This window comes from Nannobrachium achirus (assembly GCF_963921795.1).
Source record: "Nannobrachium achirus genome assembly, chromosome: 4".
Classification (NCBI taxonomy): domain Eukaryota; kingdom Metazoa; phylum Chordata; class Actinopteri; order Myctophiformes; family Myctophidae; genus Nannobrachium; species Nannobrachium achirus.
Window position 1 is genome coordinate 7,094,893 of NC_137813.1, and position 26,612 is coordinate 7,121,504.

The 26,612-nt window shown below is 42.3% G+C and overlaps 2 protein-coding genes across 2 annotated transcripts; both read right to left on the reverse strand.

The window, feature by feature from the left end:
• Positions 1-11,869: 11,869 nt before the first annotated feature.
• On the reverse strand, positions 11,870-17,717 carry LOC308283502 (uncharacterized protein). The gene is made up of 2 exons (XM_080723943.1): positions 17,510-17,717; positions 11,870-13,237 (listed from the first exon to the last, which is right to left on the reverse strand). The coding sequence occupies exons 1-2, from the start codon at positions 17,673-17,675 to the stop codon at positions 12,069-12,071; spliced, it is 1,335 nt and encodes a 444-aa protein (XP_080580069.1). The 5' UTR covers positions 17,676-17,717; the 3' UTR covers positions 11,870-12,068.
• Positions 17,718-19,877: 2,160 nt separating this feature from the next.
• LOC308284459 (uncharacterized protein) lies at positions 19,878-26,612 on the reverse strand. The gene is made up of 2 exons (XM_080725074.1): positions 26,418-26,612; positions 19,878-21,669 (listed from the first exon to the last, which is right to left on the reverse strand). The coding sequence occupies exons 1-2, from the start codon at positions 26,584-26,586 to the stop codon at positions 20,486-20,488; spliced, it is 1,353 nt and encodes a 450-aa protein (XP_080581200.1). The 5' UTR covers positions 26,587-26,612; the 3' UTR covers positions 19,878-20,485.

The window sequence follows — 26,612 nt, forward strand, 5'->3', positions numbered from 1 at the left end:
TTTCTGTTGGCTTTCCAGTGCAGCAACCTGCTCAAAAAAGTCAAATTTTCCGACATTTTCAGACTCTAGTTGGCGCTGGAGAGCAGACGGCTCTTTGTGTCGCCACTTTGGAGACATGCACGCGTGCGGGAAAACCTCCTCTATCACGCCACACTCTCCGCTAAGCGGGGGAGGCGTCCCCTCAATTTCTGTTGGCTTTCCAAAATCATGCAGATCGGTACACAGTATCTCTGTAGCCGTTAAATGGAACGGGTATTTACATGCTCCTACATATTAGCATGCAAGCACCAGTTAAAGTTACTTTCCATCCCTCACATATTGTGTGCACAGTGCACATCCCATAATCCACACACTGCACATCATTTCGGAGCTCATATCTTTAACGGGTAAGGGCTAGTTAAAGCAAATTTGTAAACTCACAGAAAATATCTAATATCTCTCTCATGCACACTTACACCTTTTGTTAAGTTACCTGAATCCCAAAGTCCAAAGGAGTATTCCAAGATAGGACAAACACATGAAACATTTTTTTGCAAGTCATTTTAATTTCCATCATTCTCATTCTCATTTCCACTTATTATCCCTACTCACATCAAGTAAAAATGTCACTTTTTTGAGCGGGTGGCTGCACTGGAAAGCCAGCAGAAATTGAGGGGACGCCTCCCCCGCTTGGCGGAGAGTGTGGCGTGATAGAGGAGGTTTCCCCGCACGCGTGCATGTCTCCAAAGTGGCGACACAAAGAGCCGTCTACTCTCCAGCGCCAACTAGAGTCTGAAAATGTCCGAAAATGACCCTTTTTTGAGCAGGTGGCTGCACTGGAAAGCCAGCAGAAATTGAGGGGACGCCTCCCCCGCTTAGCAGAGAGTGTGACGTGATAGAGGAGGTTTCCCCGCACGCGTGCATGTCTCCAAAGTGGCGACACAAAGAGCCGTCTGCTCTCCAGCGCCAACTAGAGTCTGAAAATTTCCGAAGATTACCCTTTTTTGAGCGGGTGGCTGCACTGGAAAGCCAGCAGAAATTGAGGGGACGCCTCCCCCGCTTGGCGGAGAGTGTGGCGTGATAGAGGAGGTTTCCCCGCACGCGTGCATGTCTCCAAAGTGGCGACACAAAGAGCCGTCTACTCTCCAGCGCCAACTAGAGTCTGAAAATGTCCGAAAATGTCACTTTTTTGAGCGGGTGGCTGCAACAGAAATAGATTTTACACCTCTCCCGCTTAGCGGAGAGTGTGGCGTGGTAGAGGAGGTCTCCCCGAACGCGTGCGTGTGTTCAAAGTTGCGACGCAGCGAGCCGTCTGCTCTCCAGCGCCAACTAGAGTTTGAAAATGTCTGAAAATTTCAACTTTTTTGAGCAGGTGGCTGCACTGGAAAGCCAACAGAAATAGATTTTACACCTCTACCGCTTAGCGGAGAGTGTGGTGTGATAGAGCAGGTCTCCCCGAACGCGTGCATGTCTCCAAAGTTGCGACGCAGCGAGGTTAATTAAAAAAAAAAAAGATTATCTTTTTTTTTTTTTTATAAAATCGGGAAAATCGATTCTGAACTTTGAAAATCGATTAATCGAATCGCGGGCCTTAACATCGCGATAATATAGTGAATCGATTTTTTTGCACAGGCCTAATGTTGTTGTTGCTTTAGCCACCAAGCTACTCACTTGTTCTGCTTCTCCAAGTTAATGGAGGACTGAGGCTAGACGGAAGCACGTACCGCCACCTACCGTAGCATAGGGGTAACAGGCCGAGTTTGATTGATTGAAGACTTTATTAGAAGTTTGCATAGGAAAAGGTACAGTTTCATGACAGTCAGTACAGTTCACTGGTACATTATCCTTTTTTACTCAATGAATGACAGACAGAACACAGTACTATGCAGAAAGAAATAATAAGAAAAACAGTCGTAAATAACACAATGTAAAAATAAATGGTATTTACAATATAAAGGTCAGGCCAGGGGGAGGTTAGGCAAAGTTTAGTGTTAACAGTTTTGAGTAGCAGCCGCCTGTAAGTGGCTTTTCAGTGCGGTTTTAAAGGAAGGAAGGAATTTACACTCCTTTAAGGCCCTCGGTAGGGCGTTCCACATTTTAGTGGCATAGCAGAAAAACGAGTTTGAGCCTTTGTTTGAGCCGAATCTGGGTTGAACATGATCTGTGGAGCTGCCTCTGGTGTTGTAATTTTGGACATGCTTGACGTTTTTAAAGTATTTTACACAAAGCCACTCAAAACAAGGATTTATAATACAGAAATGTCAACATCCTGAAGTCAGAGTTGATTTTTGGTGCTACTGTATTGGCATCTGCTGCTTTTTTCTTTTACACAATTTTACACTTTTAAGGATCTTTATAGCTGTAATATAAAGTAGGATTCAAGTGGTTAAACTGATGTTGATGCAAATCTTTCTGGGGACCTCGTGGAACCCCGTCAAGGACCCCCTGGGATTTCCCAGACCCTACCTTGAGAACCCAATAAGGGATGGTTCTGATGGCCTGCTTTTATCACCAATTCACCATCAAAGACAGTAGCTATCAAACCTATAGGCAGGAAAGTATTATGACAGAAGATCAATCTTGCCACATGCAGAATGGAACAGAAATCCAATACAAATAAACCTGGTTGCTCTGGGAAGAGCCTATACACTTTTATCAGTTAAAACTATGAATGCTATTCCAGTAAAGTTACCATAATAACATTTACCACAATAAAGGAGACTCTTCACCACTTGTGACACTGGGGGACATAAAAAAAAAGTACCTTTACTTTACTTGAGTACAGTAGATCAGGGGTCTTCAACGTTTTCAGGCCGGGGACCCCCAAACTGATGGGGAGATGGAGTAGGGACCCCCTACCACCTCGTAGGGTGGGGGGGTCGGGGCTACGACATATTTTTTATTTTAAACATGTACTTAGTTACAGCGAGCAGGGTGGGCCGTACCACTACCATTTCTAAACATACTACTTATTAACTGAGAACCAATGTCAATAATATCAACAATCTGTCAATTGCATAGTAATCATGTATTCAAGCTACCGTATTCAAATGGATAGAATCATGATTTATTTTTTAACATAAATGTAAAAAAAAACACATTTTTTGAAATCTTTTTTTTGTTTTGTTTTTAAGCAATAATTTCTCGGACCCCCTGCAGTACCTCCGCGGACCCCCTAGGGGTCGCGGACCCCCTGTTGAAGACCCCTGCAGTAGGTCTTTTGAGCATGTGTCCTTTACTTGTGTTTAACGTGACTTTAATCAACTTTTTGGCATAATATTTGACCAGGAATCAAGTAATGGGCTTGTGTACTTTGTCCACCACTGACACTAGTGACTAAAGAACAAGAAAAATAATCTATAGATCATCTTGAGTAATACATGTTTGCCACATAAGACTCAAGTATGACAAGGCAAGTTTTTATGTAAGCACTTTTTCAACCATGGCAATTCAAAGTGGTTCATTAATGTGAAGTAAAAAAAAAAAAAAAAAACACATTATATTATAAAAAAAAGGATAATTAATAGTTATTACTAAAGTGATTAGGTAGGACAGAAATAATGGACTTGAAAATGTTTGAAAAGCATAATCACCCAATTAATACCCAATAGGTAGTCGAGCAGCATTACTATTAATCAGTACAGCTGTAGGGGAACCACGGCTCACTGCAAACTGGGTTTGATTTAAACCATAAAGAAAGCATATCATAACGTAATAACATATAATTCCAACTTAAATTGAAAAAAAACAAAAAAACAATGACTTTTAAAAGTCTCAAAGTATATGTGACACTTTTACTTTAAATCAATTCACCTCTTGAGATATCAGGCCACCAATTATTTGAAAATGTTACACACACAAGGGTTTTTTATTAGCCACTTTCAGCCTGACATTCCTATTTTGGCCATGTTGGAAGTTTACAAAAAGTTTGCAAAAGACTCACAAATCCTCCAAGCTCATAACCTGCCGTAGTGACACACATTGAGCTTGTAGATCGGGGGTTGGGATCCAGAACTGGATTTCAGCATTGAGGAACCGGAATCGGTTCCATCACATTTGGAACAGTTTCTGGAACCGGTTTCATCACTCTGTCACAGCTGGTGTGTGGACTTCACTTCTGCTATACAATTACAATACCAGTGGTTCTAAAACCTTTTCATTTAAAGGACCACCATAACTATGAGTGTACAAATGGAACCAAATGGAGCCGTAAACGGTTACAGACCTGTAAGGGCACATTTGGAACCCCCTAAAAGGATCCCTAGCTATTAAGCCAAAATATGCCTCAATACATTTTAATTGCCCCCTATAACTTCAAAGTAAAATAAAAAAAAATACCTTAACTATTTAACTTATTCTATAAATAGCTAATATTTTACTCAATGGGGACAATGCCTGTTGCAAGGTTATGATGACATTATGTCCACATGTGTTCTATCCCAGTGGGATTTATGGAACCATTATGAGGAAAGAAAAAACAAACATATTGCTCATATTACTTACTCTTTTTTTTTTTCATATGCATTGCATAAATTCCATATGGATAGACCACACATTGCCCCTATTGAGTGAAATATTAGCTATTTTTAGAATATTATTTAAGGTTGTGGTTAGTTAAATATTAACATTGTACTTATAGAGGACAATATAATATGTTAAGGCATATTTGGCTAATTCGCCTCCTTTTTAAGGATGTAGTTAACTTAACACGAGAATATCCTGCTACACCGGTAATGGAAGACAACTCAAAAAGCAGCTGTTGTGATAAATAATGGGTTCAGTTACTGTCCACGGCACCTGGCACAGTTTGATCATCCAGTGAGTGTGTTTCCAACTTGCTCATCAACGAATGAAGAGATTGAAGAACTTGGACCCTGAAAGCTAGACATTGTTAACTGTTAGGTGGACACTGCCTCCAGCATTATACAGTCCTACGTACCTAGATCTCCATTACAATGGGCTCTTTTTTTGTGTTAAGAGCTTGTAGATGGGATGTTTGGTGACGTTTCTTCGTGGGTTTTCATGTGGGCCTTCAGGGTCGGCGCATACCTAAACCGCAGGCTGCAAACCGTGCAACCGTAACGCCGCTCTCCGTCGTGCGTAGCCCTCTTATGTCTCGTCATCTCTCCGCTCTGTCTAAAGTGTTTACCGCAGACGTCACATCTGTACGGTTTCTCGTCTAAATGGTGCCGCATGTGTGTCTTGAGCTGACTGCTGGTGCTGAAGAGTGTACTACACACTAAACACTGGTACGGTTTCTCTCCTGTGTGGCACCTCCTGTGGATGTTGAGGTTCGAGCTCTGGCTGAAAGCCTTGCCACAGATGTCACACGCGTACGGCTTCTCCCCGGAATGCGTCCTGGCGTGCAGCACCAGGTGATCCTTCCTGGTGAAGGCCCTCCCGCAGTCGTTGCACACGTGCTCCCGTACGCCCGTGTGCGTCCTGGCGTGCACGATCAGGAAATGGGGCTGCGAGAACGTCCTTCCACAAATGTCGCATTTATTGCCGTGGTCGCCGCTTAAGTGACTCAGCAACTCGTCCGTGGACGTGCAGGTTTTCCCACAGAGGCAGCAATCGCTCACCATGTTGTCGTGCTTTTTTATGTGTTTCGTTAAAGAGGCTCTGTATCGAAAAGACTTGCCGCAAAAATGGCAAGAGGTTTTCGACGTGGACTCCTCCTCACATGTTGATGTCGTTGTGACTCCTGCCTGCTCATTACCATCACTTAGACCTTTTGACACATTCAGCTCATTGAATTTCTGATACTCAGCAGACAAACGCTGTCTTTCATCAGTCATCAGCCAATCCTCATCGCCGTCGTCGTCATCGGGGGGCAGTGATCCTACCTGCTTATTACCATCATTTACACTTTTTGCTTTAGACTTTTTCTCTTTAGACTTTAATTTCCGATTCTTAGCAGGCGAGGGGCGTCTTTCATCGCCCATCACCCACTCCTCATCGCTGTCATCGTCATTGGGGGGCAGTGATCGGTCCAAATGATCGGTAAAATCCATCTCCGCTCCGTCTTGGTCGTACGACTCGCTCTTCGCGACATCGGGAGAGTGACCGACTCCCCCCGCGATGCTAAACTCGTCCTGCTCTTCTTTTATTTGCGGTATCTCTGGGTTTGTGCAGCTGGTCCACATGTCAAGTTCAGTCTTCTCCGAAGGCCCTGGTCTGTAGTCTTCTGACTCCTCTTCCTCGTCAACTGGGGTCCCCGGGGTTCCTTGGTCGTTCTCCTGCAGGACGGGGGGCATGTAGGCGCGGTCCAGCATGGTGCCCCCGGTGGCCTGCAGAGAATCTACAGTTGCAGGAGAAGACAAGTGGATAAAGTTATCAATCAAAGCAGAAATAAATAAATAAAAATGCTCAAAGAAATGAAAGGAACAAAATGTTCCCTTCATTTATTTGCGTATTATAGTATACTGTAGTACTGCTCATAGAAAGCTCAAAGAATTAAGCGCACATTTTGTTCCCTTAACTGCCATAAAGAAATACTATGTTACAAGTAAATGTCCAGAATTCAAAATTTGCTTGGGTAAAAGTGCATAAGTATTGGTATCAAAATTAACTTAAGGGTAATTCACCCCTAAAATGACTTTTTCTATCGATTCCTCACACCATGGGAGACTTTTCAATCTTTTTTTTTTTCCTTTTGTATTTGTCACAATCCTAAGATAAATTATTGATTATAATACATTTAACCCCATTGATTCCAGAAAGGAACCCAAATGCATCTGGGTCCCAATTAGAAATCAAGGGGAGTAAATTCATTCTATTGTAATAAAAGTATTGTCTTAGGAATGCAACAAAAACCCAGAACTACTCCTTTAAAGTACCGAAAGTACTCAATATGCAGAATGACATGTCCCCTTTCACAAGTTTTCAACTGTATAAAATGAATAATAATCCCTTGAAAACAGCAGATCTACAGGCTTGATTATCAAATGGCTGAAATGTATACAGATCTGATGTGGGTAATGTATACGTTTTGTAATAATAATACAATTCCACAAAGTAACTAGTAACTAAGGTTTCCACAAAAGGTGGTAGAAACAGAGCTACACTTTCTAACCACCTGCCCACTATACCAACACATCAGATACATATACTTCCCACAGATTACACACACCCAAATTGAGTTAGAAAACATGACCAACGATTAAAAAAATAAAACTCCCATAGGCCTACCTACTGTGAGAAATACAACAATGTGCAAACACAGCAAGATTTGTCACCCGATCCCCACAACCACCCTAAGGACTACAATCCAATCCACCTCTAGACCCACTGCACATGCAAACAGAGCTGCAGGTAGTAGGTACCCTTAAATACATTTTAAATCTGACCTTACGTATTCCAGTTAATAAAATTCAATAATAATAAATGCTGCCTTTTGTCCCAAAGTGACTGCAAAAGATAACTGCTATTTGTTTTGAAAAACAACTCTGTAATTGTTACTAGTAAAGGTCTGGAATTCAAAATGTACTTGAGTAAAAGCAGGAAAGTGTTGGCATCAAAATGTACTTAAAGTACAAAATGTTTTAAAATTAGCAGATCTGCAAGCTCACAACGGGTTGCGTAGGCAGGGTATAACATAGGGATAAAGTGGTTTATGTATGTTTTATAGAGAAAGTACAATATTTGGATCCGATATGTTGTGGAGTAGAAGTAAAAGTATTGGAAATAGGAAATACTAAAGTACACACAATGCTGTGCCCCTCCAACTGTATATAGCAGGGGTCTTCAACGTTTTCAGGCCAGGGACCCCCAAACTGATGGGGATGGGGAGATGGAGCAGGGACCCCCTATATAAACATACCATTTTATTGTGCATTCAATTACTATGCTATTAAAATAGATTAATATATTCATGCTTTTATTTGAAACATGCATGTACAAGTGGCCGTACCACTGCCATTTAAACATACCTTATTAATTAACTGAGAACCAATGTCAATAATATCAATCCATCACTAACAATCTGTCAATTGCACAATAATCATGTGTAATACAAGCTATTCAAAAGAGACAGAATAATGTGTTGTTACTTATAAGACAAATTACTTTACTTTAAATTAAAATACAAAATATGTCTAGCATTGTCCCCAACAATTTCGGGGACCCCCTGCAGTATCCCCGCGGACCCCCAGTATACAGGCCTGTACCCCCCTTTTCCTAATGTTTATAATGTTGACACTTGCTTAGCCTTTGTGAATGTTAAGTTCTCACGCCAATAAAGCTAATTTGAATTGAAATTGAACGGTATCCTACTTTCCTGTGTTTTCCTCATTGTATGTTTTAGCAAAAAGCTAATAAAAGTATTGAATCAATCAAAGCAGAGCTACGTTAGCCAAGTTAGCATCGTGCTGCTGCTGACCTGTGTTGTCTCTGAGAAGCTCCAGTTGTTGCCGCAGGAGAATGATCTCCTCCCTGGACCTGGACACTTCCACCTGGTACAAGGACAGGCTCTTCTCCACCTCTCCAAAGATGTCCACGGCTGCGGCGGACAGCCGCTCCGACACGAAGGCTCTGAGGTGGAACATGTCGTCCAGATCTCCACAGAAGTGTGTGATGTTGTTGTTGCCGACTGTTGATTTAGCCACCAACAGCTACTCACTGGAGGACTGAGGCTATACGGAAGCACATACCGCCACCTACAGTAGCATAGGGGTAACAGCCGTATACTCAATGGGTAACAATGAGGGAGGGCACCTCCATGTAAAATTGGCTAATTTGGCTCAACATTTTAAGAAATTAAATATTTGGAAAACGCTCTTAATTAATGTAAAGTATACATGATTATGCCTCATTCACACTACAGATATATAGTTGAACGTTTTGCTTGGTAATTCAATGTAATCTCAATGGAAACCAGCTTTAAAGGCTGGGCATGTCGGCTGTCCTTGGAATCCAGCCTTTAAAGCTGGTTTCCATTGAGATTACATTGAATTACCAAGCAAAACGTTCAACTATATATCTGTAGTGTGAATGAGGCATTAGAAAGTGATTGAACATTTAACAACTATATGTGCACTCACTGCACTGGGATATGAACCCCAATACAAGCTTGGCCAAAAAGAGGCAGAAATATGCCTCTCAACTGGAGTTTTATGTTTTATTTCAAAAAGGTTGAGATTTTCTTTAGTAAACATCTGTGTTCCTAAAATAAAGTTAAAACAAGAAGAAAATTGGGATCTGTTGAGGACATTTGATCGTCAATATTTACAAAACTTGTAAAAAAATGTAAATGTAAATTTATAACTTCGCTTGTAACTTCTTGTAACTTGAGCCAAAAATTACCCCAAAAGTACCTCAGTTATTGACGAGTTACAGAAATATGAATGTAACTCTGTTACCAGCAAGTTACAGCAAAATGTAACTTAATTACATAACTCAAGTTACATGTAATGCAGTCACCCTGAAGAAGGCATTATGTGCCACAACACGTAGGTGATTTTCTTTTTATGCATTAGCCCTAAAATAAAGGCTTTTTAACTGTTTCTCAAGAGTGCCTTGGTCTAACTTTTTTTGCATCAGAACTTACATGTAACTTTAACTTCCCCAACACTGATTCTAGGTTGATAGAATCCGGCTTTGTGTGTATGTCCATGCAAACTGTTTTCATTTCGATTTTAATGGCAATAGAGCTCATGAAAATCTAAACTCCATATCTTGAAATATTACACAAGACCACCATTTAAATTAATAATACGGAAATGTCAATCTTCTGAAGTCAGAGTTCCTTGAAGTCCACTGTGAAGTTTCCAGTCAGTGACGATTTTTACACTCACATTTTCTTGACTTATTTGATGCAATGACAAGCCACTGCAGCCTTACCTAAAACAACACTCATAATCAGTACATGTGTGCCGGTGTGGCTTTTGTTAGTAAGGGAAAGTTAGCCGAGTGTTAGACCAATCTGGGAACTAAATCTAAATCAATAGCTTTCTTCACAAATGTGTTCATAAAGGTGTCTACTATCACCTCTGAACTTTCTCAATCACAACTCCCTTGGGGAACTTTGTGGGAACCAATCAAAGTTGAGGGTATCGGGATACCTGGGCCTGGGATTAAAGGGGATAAAATGACAAAATGGCCAATGTGAGCATATGGGGTGTGTAATTCTAATTAGGGTATTTTTGGGCTGCTGAAAAGTTTCCGAAGGGAGTTGTGATTGAAAAGGTTCAGAGGTGATAGTAGACACCTTTATGAACACATTTGTGAAGAAAGCTATTGATTTAGATTTAGTTCCCACATTTGTCTAACACTCGGCTAACTTTCCCTTACTATGTGGAAATGTAGGTTTTTAAACAGTGTGTCAAATCACAAAAGTAATGCATCAAAAAGTAATAGTATGTAATTCAAACTAAAATAAATTGAAAAAGGTAGAACAAGAGAGTTGATGTGACACTTTTACTTTACGTCAGTTCTTCTCAGATATCAGGACACCAATTATGTGAACAATTTTACATTTTATTAACAACTTATTCAGCCTGGCATTCCCATTATGGGCATGTTGGAAATCTGCAAAAAAAGTTTCAAAAATATTCTAAGCTCATAACGTGCCGCAATTTGGGTGTGTAGCGTTGTTCGGACACACATAACTCTGGCGGTGAGTTTGTCTGACTCTCCCCATTACTAAGCCCATGATCTCTAACAGGGACATGCTGGGCCCCTGATTGAGCCCCGGAAAAAAGAGATAGAGAGGCCCTCATTGCGCGCTATAGAGAGAGATCTCTCTCTATAGCGCTGCTGCTACTCAAAGATTTGCCATTTCAGATCATGACAAGTGACAAGCCAGTGGGTCAACAACATGAGTTATATTTCGTCGTTGTCGGGTGGAAACCTTGTATGTCCAAAACCGTTTTTGTATTTATCATTTAAAAAAAAAAATTAAATAGTGAAAACAGCCGATCTACAAGCACACAACGCCTGCTGTTTTCACTACTTTTGTGTGAAGGCCTTGTATGATGAAGCAGGGCTTGTACAAATTTGAAACTTGGACGAGGTTTCTGCCCGACAGTAACGATTTTCTTTGTTGGCCGCCCAGCCCCCAAAATGGAACGACATTTTATTTTTTATTTTTTTCCTAATGGCCGGCCTGGAATGAACCGGCCGTTCGGGAGTTGTCCCGCTTTTCCCAATGGCCAGGACGTCCCTGATCTCCAACCCTAACCACGTGCATAGCCACGTAATCGGAGTAACAAGACTTCAGACTTGCCCATGCTTTCCCCGCAATGTGACAGATTGAGCTTGTAGATCGGCTATTTCATTTGCTTTACATAGCGTTGGAATTCTAACTGGATTTCAACATCGAGGAGCTGGAATCGGTTCCATCACATTTGGAACCGGTTTCATCACTCTGTCACAGCTGGTGTGTGGACTTCACGTCTGCTATACAATTACAATACCAGTGGTTCTAAAACCTTAATTCTGAGAGTGTATAGGGAACCATTTGGAACCCCCAATAGGAATGGTTAAAGGGAACTGTAACGGAATCGGACCATTGAGGGTGAATCTCTATTCTCTAAGGCAGTGTTTCTCAACCTATTTTCTGCATGGGCACACTTTTCATGTCCCAAGAATCCATGGGCACACCAACATAATACGGGGGTGTAAATATCATCACTGTTGGGAAGAAACCTTGTATTTCCAAGTTTCAAATGTGTATGTTTCTTCGCAAGGTAAAGCCCTGCTTCATCATACAAGGCTGTCGCACAACAGTAGTGAAAACAGCAGATCTGCAAGCACACAACGCCCCCCAGTGCGATGCGTTGTGTGCTTTAGATCGGCTGTTTTCACTAGTTTAATTCATTTTTAAAATGATAAATACAATACTGGCTTTCAAGCAGTTTCAAGGGGCACACTTGACCCTTCTCAGGGGCACACCAAAGGTCCCCAGGCACAGTGGTTGAGAAACACTGCTCTAAGGAACCGGGATTGTTAAAATCCTAAAGATGTGGTTAACTTAACCCAGGAATGTCCTGCTACACTCGTAATGGAAGAAATGAATAAAGAAAGAAAGCAACTGTGCGATAAATACATTGCATCGGCAATATTTTTTGCGCTGTGAGCTTGTAGATGGGCTATTCTTGTGATGTTTTTTCGTGGGTTTTTAAGTGGGCCTTCAGGCTCCGAGCATCTTTATACAGCAGGCCACAAACTGTGCAACCTTGCCGCTCTCCGCCGTGTGTGATCCTCTTATGTCTCAACATGTCACCACTTTGTCTATACTGTTTGCCGCACGTGTCACAGATGTAAGGTTTCTCGTCGGCATGGTAGCGCATGTGTGTCTTGAGATGACTGCAGGTGACGAAGAGTTTGCCGCACGTTAAACACTGGTACGCTTTCTCTCCTGTGTGACTCTTCCTGTGGATAGTCAGATTCTGGCTCTGGCTGAAAGCCTTGCCACAGATGTCACACACATACGGCTTCTCCCCGGTATGCGTCCTCAAGTGCGACTTCAGGTGATCCTTCCTGTTAAACACCCTTCCGCAGACGGTGCACGCGTACTCCCGTATGGCTGTGTGAGTGTGCGTTTTGACGTGCTTGATCAGACAACGGGCCTTTGAGAACGCTCTTCCGCAAACATCGCATTTATTGCTGTGGGCGCCGCTTAAGTGACTTAGCAACTCCTCTGTGGACGCACAGGTTTTCCCACAAAGGCTGCAATTGCTCACCGTGTTTTTGTGCTTTTGTATGTGCTTCATTAAAGAGGCTCCGTATTGAAAAGACTTGCCACAAATGTGGCAAGAGGTCTTCGATGTTGTTGTGACTCCTAGCTGCTCATTACCATCACTTAGACCTGTAGACACATTCAGCTCATTGAGCTTATCAGCACACAAACGCTGTCTTTCCTCGACCATCGCTGTCTCCTCATCGCTGCCATCGTCATCGGAGGTTAGTGATCGGTACGTCAACTCCATCTCCGTTCCATCTCGGCCGTCCGGCTCGCTGTTCTCGCCATCGGGAGTGGGACAGACTTCCACCTCGATGCTAAATGCGTCCTGCTCTTCTTTTATTCGCGGTATCTCTGGGTTTGGCTCAGTCATCGTGCAGCTGGTCCTCACGTCATGTTCAGTCTTCTTCGAAAGCCCTGGAAGGAATAACTTACAGCCCTCAGTATAGTCTTCTGAATCCTCTTCCTCATCAACTGGGGCCTCTGGGGTCCACGGGGGTCCTTGGTCGTTCTCCTGCAGGACGGGGGGGATGTAGGCGTGGTCCAGCATTTTGCCACCGGTGGCCTGCAGAGGATCTACAGTTGCAGAAAAAGACGGGGGGAAAGTTAGAAATTGAAGCAGACACAAATACAATTTGCATTGGTGGAAACCATACTACAATGTTTTACTTAAATAAAAATGACAACACTGCCATGTAGAAATACTATGTTAAGAGTAAATGTCCAGAATTCAAAATGTACTTGGGTAAAAGTAGAAAAGTATTGGTATTTGGTATGGAAATGTACTTAAAATACCAAATGTAGAAAATAATCAATATGTAGAATGTCCCATTTCACAAGTTGTCAACTGGATAAAATGGATTAAACATCCCTTGATCTACACATTCACAAGTGAGCTTGTTAGATCGTCTATGGCCGAAATGTATGGAGATGATGTGGGAAATGTATAGGTTTTGCAATTGTAATCAAAATTCCTCAAAGTAACTAAAGTTACCACAAAATGTGGTGGAAACAGAGCTACACTTTCTAACCACCTGCTCACTATACCAAGACATCAGAGACATACTAAGTTCCCACCAATTACACACACCCAAAGTGTGTTTGAAGACATGACAACAACATTTTCCCATAGGCCTACTGTGAGAAATACAACAAGGTGAGAACACAGCAGCAAGATTTGTGAACTGGTGCGATACAATAAGGCTAGCGAAAGGAACCCAACCACCCCAAGGACTACAAAACATTGAGTGACCTCTAGACATAGTGCAGATACAAACAGAGTTGCTACCTTTAAATGGATTTTAAATGTGAGGCTCTTTTAAATGGTATTTAAAGGGGTGGTGACATCCAAAAATAAATTTTGAGTTTTTTATGCTTTTTTTAATGTTTCCTGGCCTCAATTACACCAAAAAAAACGCAACTTTTGACATGCAGTGGTTTTCCTGCTATCTGTGTGTTTGTGCTGGTTTCTGCATAATGAGTCTCAAACGCGCAGTTCATTGGCTACTGGACTCATACGTCGTCAGTCGATTCACCTCTCTCCCCTCTCCCAGTGTCCCTGTCTGTATTTCTCCACAGCCCAAGTTTTGAGGAAGTGACCTCTTACATTATATTATCCTTTAATTGTAAATATGGGCATATAAAATATATTTACCCATTCGGATATCTTATTTACATCAATATCCTTCATATCAAGTAGTCAGTTTATGCTTTTGTGAAATAATGAAAATCGCTATATATCGCTATGTATTTTCCGCCCTGGCTGGGTCCGTGGGCAGCGCCTCCCTCCTCATCACCGAGTCCCCGAGGACAGCGCACTTCTCCCGGGGGCAGAGCTCCGTGGACCGTGGAGCAGCCGACTATAACTCCACGCTGCCCTGTCCTCCCTCCACACACACGGGCACGGCGACTCGGAGAGCAGACAGTAAAACGCTATGATAACACAAGCAATAGGTGGTTCTCTAAACGGAGGCATTTAGACAAAATATGTTACTATAATAACTACAGAAGGACCGTGAAGTGTTTCTGCAGCGCGGAGCAGAGCTATAACGTTACCGCGTACGGTCTAAATTGAACTCCGCGGGGGTACAGATGTAACCACAGAGATCCGGTAACGTCGGTCCCGGGGAAGAAAAAAACACTCGCGACTCTCGATGCTGTTTGTGTGTGCCTCGTCAGGGCTCAGCTCAGCCTCTGTGTGTCAGTGTGTGTGTGTGTGTGTGTGTGTGTGTGTGTGTGTGTGTGTGTGTGTGTGTGTCACAGTGTGTCTTGTTGTACCAAAGCAAAGCAGCGAAACACATGCATCGCGTCTGCGAGCATGCATCTCTCGGTCATTGTGTTGGAGCTGGGCGGACCTCTGTGTGTGTGTGTGTGTGTGTGTGTGTGTGTGTGTGTGTGTGTGTGTGTGTGTGTGTGTGTGTGTGTGTGTGTGTGTGTGAGCGTGCGTGTGGCCAGTGGCCACTTTGGGTACCAGTTTGAGAACTGCTGAGTGGGAGAGAGAGGCTCCCCTGGTGGTGATTATAGAGTATTTCAGGTGACAGACCGTTTTTCATGACACCTAAACAGAGAGAGAGACCATGGCTCCATGGAGTGGATTTTCAAGTTTAAACATTTTAAAACATGTTTTTAGGACCAGGGCAAAGACTTTTATGATTGGTAAAAACAGAATGTCATTTAACCTTTAAAGTTGTTTTGAGAAGGAAAACAAGCTGCTATTTGTCCCAAATCGACTGCAAAAGATTGCTGCTTTTTTCACAAATGTTATATCCTGTATATAACATGTACATAACAACGAACTGTGACATAGCCGTTTACACAATGCTGTACCCCTACAACTGTTTTAGCCGCACATTGCAACACTAGACGTATTCCTTTTAAATCTGACTAATCTAGGGTTGCAATACCTCCAGTAGGGATTCAATGCATGCATTCTTTTCTCTTTTTTCTATTTGATTGTATTACACAACGTCAAACTCACCAATATTGCGGCTTAATGGAAGGCTTGACTTATACTCTTTCTATCTGCATGGTCTTTGTTTCCACCGTAGAGGAGCTACTTTCTGTCAATTTCTGGTAATTATTTTTTCTAAATATTGGAGTTTGGAAGCGCTCGTGGGAAGTCACTTAGCGGTCCTGTGTACCACCTGGTTCTAAATGTCACATAATTCAGGAGGCAGCGGGACGTTGTGTTATTGAAGATTAGCGCTTCCAAAGTTCAAAAAAAGGGTTAAAACATGTCTGCTCGGATTTGTTGACAGAAAGTAGTCTACGGTGGATTGTTCTTAAACAAACACTTTGCTGATAGAATGAGGTTAATTCAAGCCAATTCAAGCTTTCTATAGAACCGCAATATTGGGGAGTTTGACGTTGTTTAATACAATCAGATAGCAAAATACTGTTTTGACGCATTGGCCTATATAAGAAATAATGCTATTTGTCCCAAAGCAACTGCAAAAAATTGCTATTTGTTTCAAAACGATGAAATGTGAATAGCTGTTTACACAATGCTGTACAAGTCTGTTCGCCAGGTGCTCGACTTTTGCACAACTTTTTTTTCCTTATATATCAACTTTTGAACAAACCAAACTCTGGTTTAGTTAGTTCTCGTTATCCTTAGCACCACATGCCTTTCTTGCAGAAATACCTTTCTTTCATTCAATGTCTTTCAATATACTGTATGCTGGATGTAAATAAATCATAACCAAAATTATAACCAAAATCACTGTGTTGTAATTGTATGCAGCAAGCACATGTTTAAGCTCACACATTATCCATATCCCTGCCATGGCTACTAACAACCCTGTGCCTCTTCGTCTACAATGACTCTGTCTGTTCCCCCAGAATACTAGTAAGACGCCTCAGGGCGACATGCGACCTCACCCTAAAGCACATCTGGCCAGTGACGTATATGGGACCAGTTACCCATATATGGAGATCCCTTTTATGCCCATACATGGAGATCCCTGTCTGAACCAGCCGCACATATATGGGCTGTCTTCCTCCATATATGGGCATTCCCTTATTAAGTCCTGCTAGATATGGGCTTAATATTGTTCTGTTAAGAGTCGTTCCCATGACATCACAATATAGGCCTACAAGATATGATATGCCCATACATAGAGATCCATATCTGAATTAACCAGCCACACAGATTATGGGCCATGTCTTGGCCATCTGGCCAGTGATATAGGCCTATATCGTTGACGTCAGGGACCTTCATACATGGGTATAAAAGGGATTCTGGGGAATACTCATATATGGACTCATACAAAGGTGATGTCACAGTGATGTGTCAAGGGAACCAACCCGTAGACTGTAAAAATATGTACACACACGGCTTCACGTCTACACGCGGATAAGCTGTGACATTTCTCATGGTAAAATACAACCTTCGGTCGCAAATAAAACATTTTAGTGCAAAATGGCACAAACTCCAGGCGAATGGAGTGATTACCTTAATACCGCTGTACTGTACCCCCTCAACAGTCCAACTGTATGTCTGTTCCCCTTTTTCTACTGTTTTTATAATATGTACAGACTAGTTGACACTTGCTTTGTCAATGTAAAGTTGTAAACGTATGTTTTCTCATGCCAATAAAGATCCTTTGAATTGAAATTGAACGGTATCCTACTACTTTCCAGGGCTCTCTTTAATTTATGTCTTTGAAAACGGCTATAACGTATTGAAATATTTGAATCAAACCAGAGCTACTCTGGTCCATAGCGTTCCAAGGAGTTCTCCTTAACAGTTGAACTGCTTCGTTCTAATGCTATGGAGCAGAGCTGGTTCTCTGCTGCAGCCGTTGGAGCCATTGTTTACATTGTTAGCTATCAAGTTAGCATGGAGACCTGTGTTGTCCCTGAGAAGCTCCAGTTGCTGCCGCAGGAGAATGATCTCCTCCCTGGACCTGGACACTTCCACCTGGTACAAGGACAGGCTCTTCTCCACCTCTCCAAAGATGTCCACGGCTGCGGCGGACAGCCGCTCCGACACGAAGGCTCTGAGGTGGAACATGCCGTCCAGATCTCCAGAGAAGTGTGCGATGATGTTGTTGCTGTTGCTTTAGCCACCAAGCTACTCACACATAGCACAATACCGCCACCTACCGTAGAATGGGGTAACATAGAAGAGTGGGGACCTGTAAAGTTGGCTACTTTGGCCCAAAACGTTAAGAAATATAATATTTGGAAAACACTCTTAAGTAATGTAAAATATAGGTCTACATAATTATTAAAGTGATTGAACATTTAACAACTCTAATATGCACAGGCATGAAACCTAATACAAGCTTACTCTGTGTTTTTAGACGTCTCAATACAATTGTAGTGTCATCAATAAAATAAAGACTTGAGAAAACAATTTCCGGACAAAGGTTCATCAGAAGTGGCTGAGATGCGACACATTATGACTTTTTCTTCTTCATAACCTTGGATTGTTTCACCTGAGAAACACGTGGGACACAGCGACATCAGAAAGTAGGCTTTACACACTATAGTCTATAGAGCAGTGGTTCTAAAACCTTTTGGGCTTCAATACCCCCTTTTCCCGATTGACACCAACATTTTGATGAGAAAATACTTAAATGTAGACATTAAATGTGCATTGTTTTCTAATTCAGTAACAGCTGTGCTAGTCAAAAATGATTTATGGTTTAAAGCTTTACAGGGCAGCATGTTCACATACACACGTCAATGTTTTATCACTAAACATAACAGTAAAATAAATGTTTCCACTTTCTCTCAAATACCCCCTGTAGTGCCTCTGCGTACCCCTAGGGGTACACATACCCCCCATTTGAGAAACACTGCTATAGAGGGTATGCACATGCATAAAGTGAGTGGCGAATCGAGTGGCCAAGTGAGTGGCAAAGTGTGTTTAACATCGTTTAAGATTGTTTAATGCAATCAGGTAAGACTTCTGTTTGGATGTATGGGCTGTCAAGGCCAGAAAGTTTTTGTCACTCAGTAGGCGTTCCCGCATAACTTCCGGGTATGGTGATGATGTCACACGCATACCCTCTATTTATCTTTACAGTACAAGGTCTGCTTTACAGGTAAACAAAGTGTAGGCCTATTCTATGTTGATAAACCAATACACGGCTTTGTGTGCATTAAGTCCATGCAAAATTGGCAGGCCATCAAATACTTATGTATGAATATGTTTTAATTTAGATTTTAATGGCATACAGCTCATGAAAATCTAAAATCCATATCTCAAAATATTACACAAGACCACCATTTATAAGTCAGAAATGTCAACCTTCTAAAGTCAAGAGTTCCTTGAAGTCCAGTGTTAAGTTTCCGAAGTCAGTGAGGATTTTGGCTTTTGGGTGATGTATTATCGGCTGCTTTTTTATCACACTATTCACACTTCTTTATTTATTTGATGAAATGTCAAGAAACTGCAGCATGACCTGAAAAATGACTAATAATGAATACATGTGTAGCCTTGTGGAAATATATGTTTTTAACCCATTAGGCCTAGAATTATTGAATGCTTTAACCAGTGAAAAATAGCAGATATACAAGCTCACAGCGTGGCACCGAGTGCCGCGCTGCGAGCTTGTAGATCTGCTATTTTTTAAAAAGTCGTGAAAATGTGTGCAAATCTTTGAATATATGTATTTTCAAAGCGAACGTTTGTAACTAAAATTTTGCTTCTGGGTGGTCCCTGGAACTAGATATTTTGAAATGGGGGTCCGTGGCCAAATAAATATCATTGTGGGGGTCCTTCACATGAAAAGGTTTGAGCACCACTGACATAGTAGTCTCTGAAGAGCAGAATAACTGAGCTCCAATTAAGTGAAAAGGACCTTTTCTTTGACGATGGCTGGCCAGATTGCTGACATAATAGAAACATAGGTTTTTTCCAAAAATCTTAAAAGGATTCAAAAGACACTTATAGAATCAAGTGTCACTTCAAAAATAGCTGATCTACAAGCTCGTAGCGCGGCACTCTGTGCCGCGCTGTGAGCTTGTATATCTGCTATTTCTTTTATATTTAAAGCAAAAAATATTGCATCATAATGTGTTCAGGCCTAAATGGGTTAAACAGTGAATGAAATTACAAAATAAAATGTATCAAACAAGTGAAAAAGGTAGTTCTCTGAGATATCAGGCCACCAATCATGTGAACAATTTTTTTTATTAACCACTTTCAGCCTGGCATTCCTATTAAGGACATCTCTAACCCTAACCACACGCATAGCCACGTAATCGGAGTAACGAGACTTTGGAGTTGACTTTGCTTCCCCCGCAATGTGACATATAGTACTCTAAAGGTTGTAGATCGGCTATTTTAGTTTTTTTTTTAGTTTTTTTTACATAGGGTTGGAATCTGAACAGGATTTCAACATTGAGGTACACAATCGGTTCCATCACATTTGGAACTGTTTCCGGACACGGTTTCATCACTCTGTCACAGCCGGTGTGTGGACTTCACGTCCGCTATACAATTACAATACCAGTGGTTCTAAAACCTTTTCATTACAAGGATCAACATAACTCTGAGAGTGTATGGGGAAACATTTGGAACCCGCTATAGGAATGGTTAAAGGGAACCGTAACGGAATCGGATCATTGAGGGTGAATCTCTGGTTAACTTATTCCAGGAATGTCCTGCTACACCGGTAATGGAAGACAACTCAAAAAGCAGCTGTGTGATAAATAATGGCTCCAGTTCTTGTCCACAACACCTGGCATAGTTTGATCATCCAGTGAATGTGTTTGTCTCCCGTGTCCATCTGTCCAACTGCTCATCAACGAATCCAACCACTAGAACACCAGCATCGGCTATTTGTTTTGCGTTGTGTGCTTGTAGATCGGCTAATTTTGAGATATTTTTTCATGGGTTTTTAAATGATACTTCAGGCTCCCAGAATACTTATATCGCGCGCCACAAACCGTGCAACAGTGCTGCTCGCTGCCGTGTTTAATCCTCTTATGTCTCAACATGTCACCACTTAGTTTATACTGTTTCCCGCAAACGTCACAGATGTAAGGTTTATTGTCCACATGGTTGCGCATGTGTACTTTGAGAAGACTGCTGGTGATGAAGAGTTTGCCACATGTCAAACACTGGTACGGTTTCTCTCCTGTGTGGCTTTTCAAGTGGTAACCCAGGGTTTGGCTCTGGCTGAAAGCCTTGCCACAGATGTCACACACATACGGCTTCTCCCCGGAATGCGTCCTCGCGTGCGACACCAGGTGATCCTTCCTGTTAAACACCCTCCCGCAGACGGTGCACGCGTACTCCCGTACGGCTGTGTGCGTTTTGGCGTGCTTGATCAGACAACGGGGCTTTGAGAACGCTCTTCCGCAAACGTCGCATTTATTGCTGTGGGCGCCGCTTAAGTGACTTCGCAACTCCTCTGTGGACGCACAGGTTTTCCCACAAAGGCTGCAATTGCTTACCGTGTTGTTGTGCTTTTGTATGTGCTTCATTAAAGAGGTTCCATATTGAAAAGACTTGCCACAAATGTGGCAAGAGGTCTTCGAAGTGGAATCCTCCTCACAAGGTGGTGATGTTGTTGTGACTCCTACCTGCTCATTACCATCACTTAGACCTTTTGCCAAATTCAGCTTATTGGGTTTCTGATTCTCAGAATACAAACGCTGTCTTTCATCGTCCATCGCTGTCTCCTCATCGCGGTCATCGTCGGTCAGTGATCGGTGCGTCAACTCCATCTCCGCTCCATCTTGGTCGTCCGGCGTACTCTTCTCGACATCGGGAGTGGGACAGACTTCCACCTCGATGCTAAATGCGTCCTGCTCTTCTTTTATTTGCGGTATCTCTGGGTTTGGCTGAGTTATCGTGCAGCTGGTCCTCACGTCATGTTCAGTCTTCTCCGAATGCCCTGGAAGGAACTCTGTGACACGGCAGTCTTCTGTCTCCTCTTTCTCATCAACTGGGGCCTCCGGGGTCCCTGGGGGTCCTTGGCCGTTCTCCTGCAGGACGGGGGGGATGTAGTTGTGGTCCAGCATTGTAACCCCGGTGGCCTTCAGAGGATCTACAGTTACAGGAGAAGACAGGTGGAAAGTTAGCAATCAAAGCAGACACAAATAACATTTGCTAGAAGGAATGTACTTTATTGTTTACAGAATGCAGGCAAGAGTGACTCTTGCCTGCACCCTTTAAACAATAAAAAGGACTAAACAGTCCGTGTTTGCTCTAGGGCTGACCCAAAAAAATGACCGTTTGTCCTTTAAGGGGGCGTGCCTTAGCTTGCACCTCGCTCCACTCCAGTCCAGTGTGATAGCGTCACCTCCTCCTCACACCACCTCCCTCACACCTCCTCCCTCTTGGCTCCCAAGTTGTGGAATAAACTCCCTGTCGCACTTAGAACAACGGACTCACTCGCTACCTTTCGCCGTGGACTGAAGACTCACCTTTTCAGACTCCACCTAAACCATTAGCACTACAGTAAAATCAATGACCATACATGAAGCTAGTTAGCATTTGTTTTTGTTTTTTTAGGTTTCTTTAGAACTTTGATTATATTGTGTTTTTCTCTAGATAGATATCCATTTACATTGTTATATTGCTGTTAATGTACTGACCTATTATCTTGTTTATTATTGTGATGTTGTATCTGCGTATTGTAAGTCGCTTTGGATTAAAAGCGTCTGCTAAATGCCTAAACTGTAAACTGTAAACATTAACAAGCCGACAACAATAAGAGCAAGCATGAAGCCATCAGAATGGTCGCTTAAAGAAAAGTGACAGATAAAGCCCAGGACACCAATGTCTGAGTAACATCATCACCCATGCAACTATGCGATGCGGTCACCCATTTCTGTGTCAAGCCCCCGACACCAATGTCGGTGTAACATCCATGCATGCTGTTGTTGTCGTCCTGACCAAGACACAAGCTTGTTCTTCATCAGGAAACAAACAGTGAAAATTGGATTTTCCAAAACAGACCCCGTCACCCATCGATCCCGTTTTAAAGAGGAAAAAAGAGCTTAAAACCAACTTGCTAGGCTTAGGTGGTGTTGATGATGACAGGTTTATATCCGATCTGCAAACTCAAAACTAGTCGCGTTGTGACGCGTTACAGACATTACATGATTATGTCAATCCTAACTTACTGCAAAAACACATTTCTTATAGAAAACATTTTTTATCATATTCTTCTTCCTCGTTGTATTGTTGTTTTTACTGTGCAAATAGGGAGCTTTATTAAGGGAAACAAAACAGATGTTTTCCCTTTTTTAAATGGGTGAAAAAACTATTCTTTTAACAACGGTTATCAGTTCCCGAGAGCAAAATCTGTAGGAGCAGTGTCCAAAAATGGGTTCTGCAAAAATTGGCCTGATGATGGTGCTTTTAGAAGGCAACGGTAGGCAATCAGGAGAGAATATGGGAAATGGGACAGATCCATGTTGAAGACATGACTTTAGAGATACTGTGGTGAGTAATTTTAGGGACAAATCTGTTGAAGCAGTGTCCAAAAATGTTATTTGCTAAAATTGGCATGATGGTGGCGCTAGATGGGACAGATGCATGTTGATGACATGACTTTAGAGATACTGTGTACCGCTTTGCGTGATTTTAGGGCAAAATCTGTAGGAGCAGTGTCCAAAAATGAGTTTTGCAAGGATCGGCCTCATGGTGGTGCTAGAAGAGGGCCATGGTTTGGCAGCCAAGGAGTGTGTGTGCAAAGTTTGGCATGGATCGGGGCAACGGTGGCGGAGACATGAGTAGGGGAAAAGTGTGACGTGACGTGATAGACTGACAACCGGTGGAGGTTTGGATAGTAACTGCGACAAAGAGTAAATACCAGTAAGACTCCCTAATCGGGAGATGGTCGCTTATCTCCTGTCACACTGCTGACATCAGTATGACATCACACCGTACACAAATGACCCTTATATAAGACCGGCATTATCTACCGACAGATTAGTAACAAGATGTCAAAATCGTTGAAGGTTGAATCTCCAGATATGGAGATAACCAACACATCCCTCCATATATGGAGATAACCGACGAATCTCACTAAGTCTGACCTCACAAGCCCCATATTTGGACACGAACAACATATAACTCCCATATATAGAGACATAGCTGCTGACATCAGTATGACATCATACTGCTGACATCAGTATGACATCACACCGTACACAAATGACCCTTATATAAGACCGGCATTATCTACCGACAGATTAGATGCAAGCAGGATCTCGACTCTGACACAACTCATCGGCTCATAAGCTGGTTCTCCCTCCATATATGGAGATAACCGACGAATCTCACTAAGTCTGACCTCACAAGCCCCATATTTGGACACGAACAACATATAACTCCATATATAGAGACATAGCTGCTGACATCAGTATGACATCACACTGCTGACATCAGTATGACATCACACCGTACACAAATGACCCTGACGGCACACACCAAGCAGTGTGATGTCATACTGATGCGGATACTAAACTGCGACCTGACGGTCGCAATTAGTATTTGTATGGAAATGTACTTGAAGTACCAAAAGTAGACTAGAGCTACACTTTCTAACAACCTACCCACTATACCAAGACATCAGAGACACACTCTAAGTGTGTTTGAAGACATATGGTGACAAAATGTTCACATAGCCATACCTACTGTGAACAAGGTGAGAACACAGCAGCACAATTTGTGAACTGTTGCGATAAAATAAGGCTAGCGAAAGGAACACAACCACCCTAAGGACTACAAAACATTGAGTGACCTCTAGACATACTGCAAATACAAACATTGTTGCTACCTTTAAATGGATTTTAAATGTGAGGCTCTTTTGAATGGTATTTAAAGTTGTTTTGAGAAGGAAAACAAGCTGCCATTTGTTCCAGAGTGACTGCAAAAGATTGCTGCTTTGTTTCAAAAGTTATATACCCTGTATATAGCATGTACATAACGACAAACTGTGACAGTTGTTTACAAAATTCAATTCAATTCAATTCAAAATGCATTTAAAGGTAGCAGCTCTGTTTCATACTGTATGTGCAGTAGGTCTAGATTAGCCGCAAATTGCAACACTAGATGTTTTTATAATCGGATGAATCTAGGGTGCAAATTGCAATACCTCCCATATGCAGTCAATACATCAAAACGTTTTTGTTTTTTTTGCTATCTGATTGTATTAAACAACGTCAAACTCACCAATATTGCGGCTCTATGGAAAACTTGCATGATCCTCTTTCTATCTGCAAAGTGTTTGTTTCAGAAAAATGTTATGTTATTTATTTTCTGTCAAGAAATCCGAGCAGACATGGTTTATTTTCTAAGTGTTGAACTTCGGAAGCGCTCGTCTTCTATAATGCAACATCCCGCTGCCTCCTGCATTATGTGACATTTAGAACCAGGTGATCACAGGACCGCTGAGTGACTTCCCACAAGCGCTTCCAAACTACAGGACTTAGAAAAAATAATCACCTGAACCAAATTTCTTGATAGACATAACATGTCTACGGTGGATTTTTTTGAAACACTTTGCAGATAGCAAGAGTAAATTCCAAGCTTTCCATAGAGCCGCAATATTGGTGAGTTTGATGTCGTTTAATACAATCAGATAGCAAAAAAACGTTTTTATGCACTATGGGAGGTACATAATTGCAACCCTAGATTCATCCGATTATAAAACTAAAACTAGTGTTGCAATTTGCGGCTAGATATAGATGTCAATCCAAGGTTTATAGTCCTTATGGTGGTTGTTTCACAGCATTACACAATGCTGTACCCCTACAACTGATTGTAATTGAACGGTATCCAACTTTCCTGGGCTTTCTTTAAATTATGTTTTTGCAAACAGCTAAAAAAGTATTGAAAGTAATTGAATTTTCAAACCAGGGCTACCCTGCACTAGCCTTAGCTCTGGTCCATAGTGTTCCAATGAGTTCTCGTTAACAGTTGAACTGTAGGAATACAGGAAAACTCAACCCAAAACAAACTCGACCCAAACTCGTTTCCCAACGGGTCTGTGGCCTTGAGATAGATGCAGAATAGACCAAAATCTAATCTTCTGGGACCCCCAGAAGCAAAGATTTGATTTTGGTCTATTCTGCATCTAGCTTAAGGCCACAGACAAGTTGGGAAACGAGTTTGGGTCGAGTTTTCCTGTTACCCTCTGGAGTAGCCCTGAATACAGGACTCTCATATACATGAGAGTCCTGGTGCCGCCTCAACATGAGGAGTAGTGGGCAATCGAGCCCTTAACGGTTTGAGCTAGGAACGTCAGATTTCAAAAATAAAGTGCTTACCTAAGCCAACTTTGATAACAATTTGACGCCGCACAACGTTCATTACACGCCGCTACCGGATTGTTGAATAAAAAGCATTTTTGTCCGAAATTATTTTGCTTAACATAGGACGTCCGCCTCTAGTGGACAGTCGCGTCATCTCCGGTTGATCATTGTAGTGAACGGAGATGATGCGATGACGCGACTGTCCACTAGAGGCGGACGTCCTATGTTAAGCAAAATAATTTCGGACAAAAATGCGTTTTATTCAACAACCGGGGAGCGGCGTGTAATGAACGTTGTGCGGCGTCAAATCGTTAGCAAAGTTGGCTTGGGTAAGCAGTTTATTTTTGAAATCTGACGTTCCTAGCTCAAACCGTTAAGGGCTCGATTGCCCACTACTCCTCATGTTGAGGCGGCACCAGGACTCTCATGTATATGAGAGTCCTGTATTCAGGGCTACACCTCTGGAGCAGCCGTTGGAGCCATTTGTTTACATTGTCAGCTATCAAGTTAGCATCGTGCTGCTGCTGACCTGTGCTGTTGTCTCTGAGAAGCTCCAGTTGCTGCCGCAGGAGAATGATCTCCTCCCTGGACCTGGACACTTCCACCTGGTACAAGGACAGGCTCTTCTCCACCTCTCCAAAGATGTCCACGGCTGCGGCGGACAGCCGCTCCGACACGAAGGCTCTGAGGTGGAACATGTCGTCCAGATCTCCACAGAAGTGTG